This window comes from Eriocheir sinensis, unplaced genomic scaffold, assembly GCF_024679095.1.
Source record: "Eriocheir sinensis breed Jianghai 21 unplaced genomic scaffold, ASM2467909v1 Scaffold5, whole genome shotgun sequence".
Lineage (NCBI taxonomy): Eukaryota > Metazoa > Arthropoda > Malacostraca > Decapoda > Varunidae > Eriocheir > Eriocheir sinensis.
In genome coordinates, this window is record NW_026111831.1 from 248,068 (window position 1) to 262,500 (window position 14,433).

The 14,433-nt window shown below is 44.1% G+C and overlaps 1 protein-coding gene across 1 annotated transcript; it reads right to left on the reverse strand.

The window, feature by feature from the left end:
• Positions 1 to 2,696: 2,696 nt before the first annotated feature.
• LOC126992685 (peptidyl-prolyl cis-trans isomerase 6-like) lies at positions 2,697 to 14,418 on the reverse strand. The gene is made up of 3 exons (XM_050851488.1): positions 14,319 to 14,418; positions 7,166 to 7,431; positions 2,697 to 3,139 (listed from the first exon to the last, which is right to left on the reverse strand). Exons 1-3 carry the CDS (start codon positions 14,416 to 14,418, stop codon positions 2,993 to 2,995), a joined length of 513 nt encoding a protein of 170 aa, XP_050707445.1. The 3' UTR covers positions 2,697 to 2,992.
• Between the last annotated feature and the right edge of the window lie 15 nt (positions 14,419 to 14,433).

The window sequence follows — 14,433 nt, forward strand, 5'->3', positions numbered from 1 at the left end:
GTTTATCTCCTCCTTCCTCTTCTTCTTCTTCTTCTTCTTCCTCTTGGTCCGTCTTGCCCCTGGGACTGTTTTCTCTTTTCTTCTTATTTTCCTTCTTCTCCTTTTTCTTCTTATTATTATTATTATTATTTTTCTCCATCTCCTTTTTTATGTCTATTTCCTGTTCATTTATCTCATTTTCTCTCTTTTCTTCATTCTCTCTCTCTCTCTACTGACTGACTGACTGGCTGACTGACTGACTGGTTGACTGACTGACAGACATAAGAACATAAGAACATGGGAAACTGCAAGAGGCCGGGTGGCCTACACAGGGCAGCTCCAGAATCCCCCCCACTACTCACGGTGGGTGAGGTGTAGTTACAGGGGTTACAGGTAGAGGCTTGATCCTCGTTATACCGGCGGTACTAGGCACGCATGCAGCACCCCGTCTCCTTACTGCACCCACACCTCACTGCCACCTGTCGTCCTCGTCCATGTAGCTATCCAGTCTACTCTTAAAACAAGCTATCGTCCCTGCACTAACTATGTGATTGCTGAGTCTATTCCATTCCCCCACCACCCTATTACTAAACCAATGCTTGCCTATATCTCTCCTAAATCTACACTTTTCTAATTTAAATCCATTACTGCGTGTTCTATCCTGCTGGCTAATTCTCAGTACTTTACTTATATCGCCTTTGTTGTAACCCTTGACCCATTTGAATACTTCTATCAGATCTCCCCGCACTCTGCGTCTCTCTAGTGAATGTAAGTTTAGATGTTTCAGCCTATTTTGATATGGGAGGTTCCTCAGCCCCTGAATCATCTTGGTCATCCTCCTCTGAACTGATTCTAGCAAGTTGATGTCCATTCTGTAGTATGGGCACCAAAACTGGACAGCATAATCTAAGTGTGGCCTAACTAACGCAAAATAGAGTCTGAGGATGACCTCTGCACTCCTGTTGGTTACCGTCCTGTTAATAAAGCCTAATACCCTGTTAGCCCTATTCCTCGCACTAATACATTGCTTCCTTAGTTTTAGGTCAGAGTTCACTAACACTCCCAAATCCCTTTCACACTCAGACCTGCCTATCGCTGTGGAGTCTAAGCTATACCCGTGCATTGGGTTGCGTGTTCCTACACTAAGTACGCTACACTTGGTGATGTTAAAATTCATCTGCCATTTCTCTGACCAAGCTGACAGTTTGTTGAGATCCTCCTGCAGTGCTCTAGCATCCTCCCCTGTCCTAACAGTGCGTCCTATTTTGGTGTCATCCGCAAATTTACCTATGTCACTAGTTATCCCATTGTCTATGTCATTGATGTAGATAATGAATAGAAGCGGGTCTAAAACTGAACCTTGAGGAACCCCACTGGTAACATTACCCCAATCGCATTTTTTACCGTTAATGGTAACCCTCTGTTTCCTGTCGCTAATCCACGCCTTAATCCAATCAGATACCTTCCCTCTTATCCCATGAGCCCTGACTTTATTCAACAGTCTCTGGTGAGGTACCTTATCGAAGGCCTTACTAAAATCAAGATAAACCACATCATAGCTCTCATCATTGTCAGCTGCCTCGTATACTCTATTGTAAAAGGATATAAGATTAGTGAGGCACGACTTTCCTTTAGTAAACCCATGCTGTGAGTCGTGAATTAAATTATGTCGGTCTATATGGTCCCTAATACTATCAGCTATTATTGACCCTATCATTTTACCTATAACTGACGTCAAACTAATCGGCCTATAGTTCTCCATAGATGATTTGTCTCCCTTCTTAAATATTGGAATAACGTGTGCCTGCCTCCATGAAACAGGCACCACTCCTGTGTCTAGTGACTTCCTAAATACTTCAGTTAACTGCCCACTTATTTCATTTTCGCATTCCTTTGTTACCCTGGGGAAAAGTTCATCTGGCCCTGGCGCCTAATCACGAGCTCCCTACTTATGTTGATGTCGGTTAATTCTTCTACCTCTTCTCCCCTGTAGATCTGTTCTCCCTGAGGTATGTCATCTAATCTTTCCTTGGTAAATACAGTTGAGAAATATCTATTTAACGCCTCGCTCATTTCCTCATCACTATCAATCAGTGATTCTCCTGGCTTAAGCGGCCCTATCTTATCCCTAATCCGCCTGACTGACTGGCTGACTGACTGACTAACTGGTTGACTGACTGGCTGACTTACTGGTTGACTGAGATTTCTTTCATTTTCTTCCGTTTTTTTCTCATTTTTCTTTATTTTTCTTCTCTGGGATACGAGTTTAACCTATTATTGGAAAGGGAAGGAAGGGAAAAGAAGGGAAGGATAAGGAGGAGGAAGAGAAGGGAATGGTAGGAGATGGAAAGGGGAGAGAGAGAGGATTGGAGGAAGAAAGGAAAGAAGGAAAAGGGAAGAAAGAGGGAAAGAAGGAAAGGGGAGAGGGAGAGGATTGGAGGAAGAAAGGAAAGAAGGAAAAGGGAAGAAAGAGGAAAAGAAGGAAAGGGGAGAGGGAGAGGATTGGAGGAAGAAAGGAAAGGAAAAAGGAAGAAAGAGGAAAAGAAGGAAAGGGGAGAGGGAGAGGATTGGAGGAAGAAAGGAAAGGAAAAAGGAAGAAAGAGGGAGAGAAGGAAAGGAGGAAATGAAAAGGGAGAAAGGGAAAGAAGAACGAGAGAATTATCAGTATTTATTTACCTCGTTTTCGTCTTTTCTTTCTTTAGGACAACAAACGTCACTCAACAGTTTATCTTTATTGGTGCAAGGAGGAGACACAGCACCTCCCACACTGCACCTCGCCACCACCAGCACCACCCAGCCTTGCCAAAATATCGTACACAGCGCATTACATTTTCGTAGTTTTTGACCGATAACTCTAGCAAAAAAAAAACCGAAAGCCATCTGTATTCAACCGTTTTAACGATAACTTTAATTTTCCATCGTTATTTGTGTGGTTACGACAATCTTGGAGGCTAAAAATGATATATACAATGTTCAGAATACGATAATTTGGCAACGCTGATACCACCACCAATCACACGGTGTCAGGAGTGGCCTCGAGGGGGGTGGCGAAGCGCTCCTGAGGGCCCAGCTCGATGCCCCGCGAGGCAGTGATTACCACGTCATTGAGTGGCTTGTTACCGGGGCCTGTGGCGGTGCCCTCGACCTTCCGCACCACATTCTGACGAGGAGAAGGAGGAGGGGAAGGAAGGAAGAGAGGATTAAAAGGAAGGAAGGAAGGAAGAGAGGATTAAAAGGAAGGAAGGAAGGGAAGGATAAGGAGGGGAAGGAAGAGAGGATTAAAAGGACGGAAGGAAGGGAAGGATAAGGAGGGGAAGGAAGAGAGGAAGGGGAGGATAAGGAGGGGAAGGAAGAGAGGATTAAAAGGAAGGAAGGAAGGGAAGGATAAGGAGGGGAAGGAAGAGAGGATTAAAAGGAAGGAAGGGAAGGATAAGGAGGGGAAGGAAGAGAGGATTAAAAGGAAGGAAGGAAGGGAAGGATAAGGAGGGGAAGGAAGAGAGGATTAAAAGGAAGGAAGGAAGGGAAGGATAAGGAGGGGAAGGAAGAGAGGATTAAAAGGAAGGAAGGGAAGGATTGGGTGGGGAAGGAAGAGATGATTAAAAGGAAGGAAGGGAAGGATAGGGAGGGGAAGGAAGAGAGGATTAAAAGGAAGGAAGGATGAGGAGGAAGAGGAGGAGGAGGGGAAGGAAGAGAGGATTAAAAGGAAGGAAGGAAGGGAAGGATAAGGAGGAAGAGGAGGAGGAGGGGAAGGAAGAGAGGATTAAAAGGAAGGAAGGAAGGGAAGGATAAGGAGGGGAAGGAAGAGAGGATTAAAAGGAAGGAAGGAAGGGAAGGATAAGGAGGAAGAGGAGGAGGAGGGGAAGGAAGAGAGGATTAAAAGGAAGGAAGGAAGGGAAGGAAGAGAGGATTAAAAGGAAGGAAGGGAAGGATAAGGAGGGGAAGGAAGAGAGGATTAAAAGGAAGGAAGGAAGGGAAGGATAAGGAGGGGAAGGAAGAGAGGATTAAAAGTAAGGACGTAAGGGAAGGATAAGGAGGAAGAGGAGGAGGAGGGGAAGGACGAGAAGATTAAAAGGAAGGAAGGAAGGGAAGGATAAGGAGGACGAGGAGGAGGAGGGGAAGGAAGAGAGGATTAAAAGGAAGGAAGGAAGGGAAGGATAAGGAGGGGAAGGAAGAGAGGATTAAAAGGAAGGAAGGAAGGGAAGGATAAGGAGGAAGAGGAGGAGGAGGGGAAGGAAGAGAGGATTAAAAGGAAGGAAGGAAAGGAAAAGGAGGAAGAGGAGGAGGAAGGAAGAGAGGATTAAAGGAAGGAAGGAAGGGAAGGATGAGGAGGAGGAGGAGGAGGAGGGGAAGGAAGAGAGGATTAAAAGGAAGGAAGGAATGAAGGATGAGGAGGAAGAGGAGGAGGAGGGGAAGGAAGAGAGGATTAAAAGGAAGGAAGGAAGGGAAGGATAAGGAGGAAGAGGAGGAGGAGGGGAAGGAAGAGAGGATTAAAAGGAAGGAAGGAAGGGAAGGATGAGGAGGAAGAGGAGGAGGAGGGGAAGGAAGAGAGGATTAAAAGGAAGGAAGGAAGGGAAGGATAAGGAGGAAGAGGAGGAGGGGAAGGAAGAGAGGATTAAAAGGAAGGAAGGAAGGGAAGGATAAGGAGGAAGAGGAGGAGGAGGGGAAGGAAGAGAGGATTAAAAGGAAGGAAGGAAGGGAAGGATAAGGAGGGGAAGGAAGAGAGGATTAAAAGGAAGGAAGGAAGGGAAGGATGAGGAGGAAGAGGAGGAGGGGAAGGAAGAGAGGATTAAAAGGAAGGAAGGAAGGGAAGGATGAGGAGGAAGAGGAGGAGGAGGGGAAGGAAGAGAGGATTAAAAGGAAGGAAGGAAGGGAAGGATAAGGAGGAAGAGGAGGAGGGGAAGGAAGAGAGGATTAAAAGGAAGGAAGGAAGGATGAGGAGGAGGGGAAGGAAGGAAGAGAGGATTAAAAGGAAGGAAGGAAGGGAAGGATAAGGAGGAAGAGGAGGAGGAGGGGAAGGAAGAGAGGATTAAAAGGAAGGAAGGAAGGATAAGGAGGAAGAGGAGGAGGAGGGGAAGGAAGAGAGGATTAAAAGGAAGGAAGGGAAGGATAAGGAGGAAGAGGAGGAGGAGGGGAAGGAAGAGAGGATTAAAAGGAAGGAAGGAAGGGAAGGATAAGGAGGAAGAGGAGGAGGAGGGGAAGGAAGAGAGGATTAAAAGGAAGGAAGGAAGGGAAGGATAAGGATGAAGAGGAGGAGGAAGGAAGAGGATTAAAAGGAAGGAAGGAAGGAAGGAGGAGGGAAGGAAGGAAGAGAGGATTAAAAGGAAGGAAGGAAGGGAAGGATGAGGAGGAAGAGGAGGAGGGGGAAGGAAGAGAGGATTAAAAGGAAGGAAGGGAAGGATGAGGAGGAGGGGAAGGAAGGAAGAGAGGATTAAAAGGAAGGAAGGGAAGGATAAGGAGGAAGAGGAGGAGGGGAAGGAAGAGAGGATTAAAAGGAAGGAAGGAAGGGAAGGATAAGGAGGAAGAGGAGGAGGAGGGGAAGGAAGAGAGGATTAAAAGGAAGGAAGGAAGGAAGGAAGGGAAGGATGAGGAGGAAGAGGAGGAGGAGGGGAAGGAAGAGAGGATTAAAAGGAAGGAAGGGAAGGATAAGGAGGAAGAGGAGGAGGGGAAGGAAGAGAGGATTAAAAGGAAGGAAGGAAGGGAAGGATAAGGAGGAAGAGGAGGAAAGGGAAGAAGGAGAGAGGGAAAAGAATAGGGAAGAAAAGAAAGGCGAGGATTGGAAGAAGAAAGGAAAGGGAAGATGGAGGAGGGAGAGAAGGAACGGAGATGTAAAGGGAGAAAGGGAAGGATTAGAAGGATGAAGAGGAAGAAAAAATGGAAGGAAAGGGAGGATGAGAGAATCATTATTATTATTATCATTATCATTATTATTATTATTATTACTATTATACTTAGACTACAATTACTATAGTAAGACTAATTTTAAAGTGCGATTGTGACGATGCCTTCAAGGGAATAAGCGGAAGTACAGCGTTGCCACGTATTAACCCCACGTTGGTTGACCCTCTCTCTCTCTCTCTCTCTCTCGTATCGTTACCATCACGAGGATTTGAAAGTAAGTTTTCTTCCTTATGTCAGCTTATTTTAACGTCCATTCCTTCACGATATAATCTAAACATAATTGTGAAACTACTCACACATCCCAAAACGAAAGGGAAACTCAATAATAAGTATTGCATTTTTTAGCAACACTGTAAAATATGTCTGCCACGTTTCTTTATATGCTTTTAAATATCTTATCCATAATAAGTTCAGTGTTCCTTCATGCGTTATATATAATACTAAGATTAAATGTGTATGCATATTTGCTGATCATGTTTGCCATGGTTGTACTTATGTTAGAACATTTCTACATCGCGGGCTGGGAGACACGCGGCAAGGCTGTACAAGGGGATCCCCTACGCTGAACCGCCCCCCCCCAACCGCACGTTTAGCCGAGCCAGACTATACTATTACCACTACTACTACTATAATCTGACTCGGCTAACCGTGCGGCTGGGGAGGGGGGGGGGGTGTTCAGCGTAGGGGAATCCCCTTGAACAGCTTTAGCGCGTGTCTCCTAGCCCGCGATGTATAAATGTTCTAATATACGTACAACCATGGCAAATATGCATGCATATTTAATCTTAGTATTATAACGTATGAAGGAACAGTTAACTTATTATGGATAAGATATAAAGCATACAAAGAAACGTGGCATACACATTTTACAGTGTTGCTAAAAAAAATTATACTTATTACTGAGTTTCCCTTTCGTTTTGGGATCTGTGAGTAGTTTCACAATTATGTTTAGATTGCATCGTGAAGGAATGTACGTTAAAATAGGCTGACATAAGGAAGAAAAATAACTTTAAAATCCTCGTGATGGTAACGCCACGAGAGAGAGAGAGAGAGAGAGAGAGAGAGAGAGAGAGAGAGAGAGTCGTGATGGTAACGCCACGAGAGAGAGAGAGAGAGAGAGAGAGAGAGAGAGAGAGAGAGAGAGAGAGAGAGAGAGAAGGCAACCAACGTGGGGTTAAAAACGTGGCAACGCTGTACTTCCGCTTGTTCCTCACAGGGCACAGACACGGCCGCACTTTGTAAGGTGAGCCTCAACCACCACCACCACCACCACACCGCCAGCACTTACCATGCCCTTGAGCACCTTCCCGAACACCACATGCTTCCCGTTGAGCCAGGACGTAACAGCGGTGGTGATGAAGAACTGGGAGCCATTGGTGTCGGGGCCGGAGTTTGCCATGGATAGCCACCCCGGGCCGTAGTGCTGCAGCTGGAAGTTCTCGTCCTCGAAGCTCCGGCCGTAGATACTCACGCCTAAGGGGGGAACAGAGAGGTCATGAGGGAGGAAGAAGAAGAGGAGGGAAGTTCTCGTCCTCGAAGCTCCGGCCGTAGATACTCATGCCTAAGGGGGGAACAGAGAGGTCATGAGGGAGGAAGAAGTAGAGGAGGGAAGTTCTCGTCCTTGAAGCTCCGGCCGTAGATACTCACGCCTAAGGGGGGAACAGAGAGGTCATGAGGGAGGAAGAAGTAGAGGGAAGTTCTCGTCCTTGAAGCTCCGGCCGTAGATACTCATGCCTAAGGGGGGAACAGAGAGGTCATGAGGGAGGAAGAAGTAGAGGAAAGGTAAAACTCACGCCTTGGGGAGGAGTTAAGAAAAGAACACGAGGGAGGCACAAGAAGAAGAGAGAACATGGAGGAACAAAGAGAGGGAGAAAGGTAAACAAAACACTCACGCCGAAGAGCAGGGATAGAGGGAACATGGTTTGATCACGTACTGGACTCGTGGAATGGGGAATGGAGAAAGGAAAGAATGAAAGGGATAGGAAACAGAGAGAGAGAGAGAGAGGACATGGTTTGATCACGTACTGGACTCGTGAAATGGGGAATGGAGAAAGGAAAGAATGAAAGGGATAGGAAGCAGAGAGAGAGAGGACTTGGTTTGATAGAGAAGAAGGGAAGAGTTGATGAGGGAGGAGTGAAGGAAAGGTAAGGAGAGAAAGTAAGAAGGGGAGGGGGGTGGAGGAAGGAGAGGAAGAAAGGAAGAGGAGGAGAGAATGGAAAGGTGTGCTTGTGTGTGCGTGTGTGTGTGTGTTAAAAGTTGAAAGGTCATTGGTTAGAGAGAGAATGGAGAAAAGTCAACATTCATATATCTACGCCATTGTTCCTCGTGCAAAGTGTCATCGATCATAAACATGTTGATCTGTCTGCTATTCGTGAAACCATTAAGTATTTTAAAACATTCGATCAGTTTTCCTCGGAGGCGACGTTTCTCAAGAGAGAACATGTTAAGGGTAGAAAAGCTTCTTCAGCGGATTTGTTGCGCAAGGAAGGGGACGCCGAACACCTTCTAATTTAGCAACATCCTTTGTATGGTGAGGAGCAAAGTACCGCATATCTAAGTGGGGTCTGACTAAACCGTTGTAGAGCGAGTATTACATCTTATTCTTAAAAAAAGTTTTTAATGAAGCCAACATCTGTCTCCGTTTATTTGCTGCATCGATGCATTGCTGTGAGAATTTGAGGTTTGACGCGATTTTGACCCCCAAGTCCGACTTACTGAACGCTTTGAGTTTAACGCCGCGCATTTCGTAATCAAACTTTATTCCTCGTTCCAACTTGAAGGACCTGGCACTTGGTCTACGTTAAAGGGCATCTCCCATCTATCCGACCGTTGAAATTTTGTGCAAATCCTCTTGGAGGCTTTGGCTGGTTCGTCAGTGAGAACCGAGCGACTAATCTTGTGTCATCGTCTGGACAAATTTACTAATGCGGTTATTGAGTCCAACATCCACGCTGTTGATGTAAATAATGAAGAGCACTGGGCCAAGAACTGAGCCCTGAGAGGGACGCCACTAGTGACAGGCGCCCACTTGGAGTTAAACCAATCACTACTCTTGTTGTCTGTTGCTCAACCAATTCGCGATCCATTGGTTTACCTGACCGTCAATACTCATTTGTTTTAATTTAAAGTAATTATGATGGCGGGACTTATCAAACGCTTTCTGAAATCAAGATAGACTACGTCCAGTGATTTGCTACGTCATAAACAGTGAAGAGGTCGTTATAAAAGGTTAATAGATTTGATAGGCAGATCTTTTGTTTTGGAAGCCATGTTGTGAGTCCCCAATTAATGAGTGGCCAACCGAAGTTAGACTAATGGGCCTGTAATTTATAACCGTTAGACTAATGGCTTGTAATTACCTGGTACTTTTTTGTCTCCTTTTTCCAATCTGAAGGACAATGCTTGTCGCAAAGGACATATGAACCACGGAGAAAGGAGAGGAGAGTATTTTGCCTCTTTGTTTTTTCTAGCAGAGTTGATATACTTATCAGGTCCAGGACTTTATTTTGTTTTTAAGTGAGGAGGGCTTTAGGGACAGATCGGGTTTTATTTCAAAGTTAGACAATGCATGCTCGGGATTTACATTAGTACTGGTGTTGTGGTGGTGGAGGAGGACTTTATTATTAAACACCGAGGAAAAGTAATTATTTAATAGGTTTGCAACGTGTTGGCTGTCAGTCACAAGTGCACCGTCGCTGTTTATTAAAGGTCCAATTCCACTTCTGATCGCCTTTCTGTTGTTTATGTAACTGAAGAAGGATTTCGGATTATTTTTACAGTTGGCTGCAATATTTTCTTCATATCTACGCTTTGCCTGATGCACTAATCTTTTTTACTAGTCGCCTTGCATCATTGTAAAGTCTAATGTTTCAAGTGTTTAACCTGTAAGACAATTCTTCTCTCCTTGACTGAGTGTTTAATTTAAACCTAGAGAGAGAGAGAGAGAGAGAGAGAGAGAGAGAGAGAGAGAGAGCATGAAAAGGAGAAGGGAGGAGGAGGAAAAATATAGGTAAAGGAAGAAAGGAAGGAATGGGAGGAAAAGAGAAGAGAAAAGGAAGAAAGGGAGGGAGAGAGGAAGAGAGAGAAAGAAAGGAAAAATGTGAGGAAGGTAAAGTGTGTGTGTGTGTGTGTGTGTGTGTATATGCAAGTACCTGACTAGTTCTGTTGTAGTACTCTCTCTCTCTCTCTCTCTCTCTTGCTTTCACTTTCACTTAAACTTTCTCTTTTCTTCCTCCTCCTCCTCCTCCTCCTCTTGTCCTAATTTCCTACTCTTCTCTTCCCTAGCAACAGAGAGAGAGAGAGAGAGAGAGAGAGAGAGAGAGAGAACCACTTTTTCTATAATTTTTGGTCCAGTGAACTTTAGAGGGACCAAGTTAATTCTCTCTCTCTCTCTCTCTCTCTCTCTCTCGTTTCTTTCTTTTCCCTCAACTTTCTTTCCTTCCTTCTTTATTTTCCTTTCTATTCAGTTATTTCTTTCTTTTTCTCTGTCGTTACTTTCTATTCTTCCATATTTATTCTACTTTCTCTTTATTGTCATTCCTTTTTCTATTTTCCTCTTGCTGTCTTTATATTTTCTCCTTGACATTATTTTCCTCCATCTTTATATTTTCCTTTTGCTCTTTACTTTCTCCATCTTTCCTTTTTCGATCTCTTTATTTTTTCCTCGTCTAATTTAACTTTTTTTTCTCTCTCTACTTTCCTCTCTCTGATTCTGCGCGAAACGTCGAGGTCCAAGGCAATGTATTTATCGTATTCTTTGATATATTTCTTCTTTTTCCACTCCGTTACTTTAGCTCCGTCACCGCGTCTCTTCAATTACTGGGGTTACTGTTACATCTAAGGGACTGGAGTAAGGGGGAAAGGCAGCTGGCGTCCGTAACACCAGCTGGGCAGTGCTGGAGTGTGGCTGACTGGACGCTTATTCTTAACCCGGTAGCAGCGACGGGCCAAATTTGTGGCTTTACCGTGTAGCAGCGACGGGCCAAATTTGTGGCTTTACCGTGTAGCAGCGACGGGCCAAATTTGTGGCTTTACCGTGTAGCAGCGACGGGCCAAATTTGTGGCTTTACCGTGTAGCAGCGACGGGCCAAATTTGAGCTTCACCGTGTAGCAGCGACGGGCCAAATTTGAGCTTCACCGTGTAGCAGCGACGGGCCAAATTTGTGGCTTTACCGTGTTGCAGCGACGGGCCAAATTTGTGCCATGATATAAACCTCCAAAAATAGATGATACATAATCTGATCGCAAATGCTTTGATATATATTATGAAATGGTTTGTGTGAGTGATGATTTTTTCTCATTTTTCTCGCTTAGAGGGACCATTAAGAAACATGATCCCCACTACTACTGGGTTAACGTATCGTCGCCTTAGCTCACCAAATTTAAAAGGCTTTCGTAGTATTTGCAGGGATTTCCATGGTTGGTTTTCATGCCCCTGGTGATAATTTGAGGAGGCTTCTACATGCGCCACTGACGGGAAAATACTCAAACCAACTATAGGAATTGTCATGGTTGGATTTTATGCCCCTGGTGATAATCTGACAAGTCTTCTGCGTGCGCCACTGACGGGAAAACACAAGGAAACCAACCACAGGAATTGTCATGGTTGGTTTTCATGCCCCTTGTGATAATTTGACAAGGCTTCTGCGTGCGCTACTGACGGGAAAACACTCAAACCAACCACAGGAATTGTCATGGTTGGATTTTATGCCCCTGGTGATAATCTGACAAGTCTTCTGCGTGCGCCGCTGACGGGAAAACACAAGGAAACCAACTCATCTTCTCTATATGGCCTTTCAACACACCAATAATATTGTCTTTACATTCGCAATCTGATGGATGTAAAGACAATATTATTAGTGTGTTATGAGAGTGGAAGAAGAGAAAGAGGACTTCAGTTAAAGGGCAGACTGAAGAAATGAAGGTTTCATGACTTCATAACTGCCTTCTTGAAGTCCTCTTTCTCTTCTTCCACTCTCATAACACACTAATGATATTGTCTTTACATTCATCAGATTGCAAGATATTAGCGTGTTATGAGAGTGGAAGAAGAGAAAGAGGACTTGAGTTAAAGGGCAGACTGAAGAAATGAAGGTAGAGAAAACGGGAAAATTCAGAGGGTGACTACAAAACTGCCCCCTTTCCTCTTCTTCCACTCTCATAACACACTAATAATATTGTCTTCACATTCATCAGATTGCGAGTCACTAAACTGCCCTGTAGCAATCTCGCGCGGGCTGGTCGTCCCTATCCGATTGGTGCCTTTGGTTATAAGAGCCGGTTTCACAGTCCAACACAGCGTCTTCGTAACAGCCCGAACCAAACTATAGAATCCCATACAATCCAAAATGGGGAGGTCTTCGATGCCACACTAAATATACAAGACTTTTCCTGTATAGTTTCATCAAATTTGTGAACTTAAATATAAACATCAGACACTATACAAGGAAATTTCGAAGGCTCTGGTATTGGTTTGGGAGCTTACTAACCGATCATAGGGAACTGTGAAACTGGCCCTTAGTGTCCACCAGAGTCACGGGACATCGCTGGACCTGCAGGTTTCCCCAGGTACACATTATTTGACCATCTTGAAAGGAAGGATACACAGCTGGGTGGGCTGCACGCTGACTGCCCATGACCAGGATACGAACCCAGGCCCGTGGATTCTTAGTTGGGGACGCTTACCACTACACCACACCAACCTTACGACTCCCTCACATAGTTCCCAACACAGAGGTTTTTATTTCGGTTAACTTGTGCATTTATTTTTTCCCTGCCACTAATACCTCATGATACCGAGATGTGCAGACCTTCAAGATTGTTTTTAGAGTTTCCATGCACTCTCCTCCTTTGTTCTCCTGCTGTATGTTATGTTAAGAGTTTTATAATTTCCCGCAGTGCATAGAAATATATAAAAGAATACAAGAAACAGGAAAACTTGGGCCTCGACGTTTGGCGCAGAATCAGAGAGAGAGAGAGAGAGAGAGAGAGAGAGAGAGAGAGAGAGAGCTGAAAAGGACGGAAAGGAAATAAAGAGAACGAAAAAGCAAAAAAGTAAAAAGTAAAGAGAATGGAGGGAAGTGATGGAGGGAAAGAATGTAAAAGGAGAAAATACAAAAGACAGCAAGAGGAAAATAAGGAAAGGAATGAAAGTAAAGAGAAAGTAAAATAAAGATGGAAGAATAGGAAGTAACGACAGAGAAAAAAGAAAAAAATAACTGAAAAGAAAGGAAAATAAAGAAGGAAAACAAGTTAAGGGAGAGGAAAACAAAAGGAAGGAAAGGAAAGAAAAAGAAAGAAAAGGAGAGAAACGAATACATAAAACAGGAAAGAAGAGAAAATGGAAAACAAAAGGAAGGAAAGGAAAGGAAAAGAAAGGAGAAAAACGAAGATAACACAGGAAAGAAAAGAAAATGGAAAACAAAAGGAAGGAAAAGAAAAAGAAAGAAAAGGAGAGAAACGAATACATAAAACAGGAAAAAAGAGAAAATGGAAAACAAAAGGAAGGAAAGGAAAGGAAAAGAAAGGAGAAAAACGAAGATAACACAGGAAAGAAAAGAAAATGGAAAACATAAGGAAGGAAAAGAAAAAGGAAGAAAAGGAGAGACTAATAAATAAAACAGGAAACAAAAGAAAATGGAAAACATAAGGAAGGAAAAGAAAAAGGAAGAAAAGGAGAGACTAATAAATAAAACAGGAAACAAAAGAAAACGAAAAACAAAAGAATGAATAGAAGAAGAAAATACCGTGTTCCTTATAATACTGCCAATCAAACACCATCGTCGGCATCTCAAACCCTGCCGCCTCCTACATCGACTATTTCAAAAGGTCAAAAAAGAAGGTCAATCGGATTTACACGAGTGCTCTTTCGCAATAATAGCATAGAGGAAGGGTCAAACTTCAACCAGGGTCATTACACAACCCCTGGAAATGCCCAAAACGCCTTCGAATAGAGTGTTAAATTTGTGTGCTGGAGCGACGGAAGACTCCAGGATGTGGCCGGATACACGTCTTGCCTCGGGGGGTTGGGATGGAGTGTTCCTCCTTTAACCCGGTAGCTGCGGGGATCATGTATCTTAAAGGCCCCTCTATGCGAATTAATGAGAAAAAATCATCACTCACGCAAACCATTTCATAATATATAGTACCAATGCATTTGTGATCAGTTTACGCTTCATCCATTTTGGGGGTTTATATCATGGTAAAAATTTGGCCCATAGCTGGTACACGGTAAAGCCACAAATTTGGCCCATCGTTTCTACCGGGTTAATTCTCCTTTGTGGTGTACTTTAGCGACAATAAACCATCAATCAATCAAGCATAGAGTTAATATCTGTCAAGTGCACTAGGGCATGGAGAATCTAACTCCTCCTACTACAAGAAAAGTGCAAAAAAAGTTTCTTATGTGACAACTCAATCCGCTCCTTCAGGATATGCTAACTGCTTACCTTGTGGGTCACGGTGGGTTCCTGCTGTGCCTGCTGCTGCGCCCCGACCCGCAGCACCAGCAGGGCCCCGCACGCTGCTATCAACACCTTCATGGCTGCCTGCTGCTG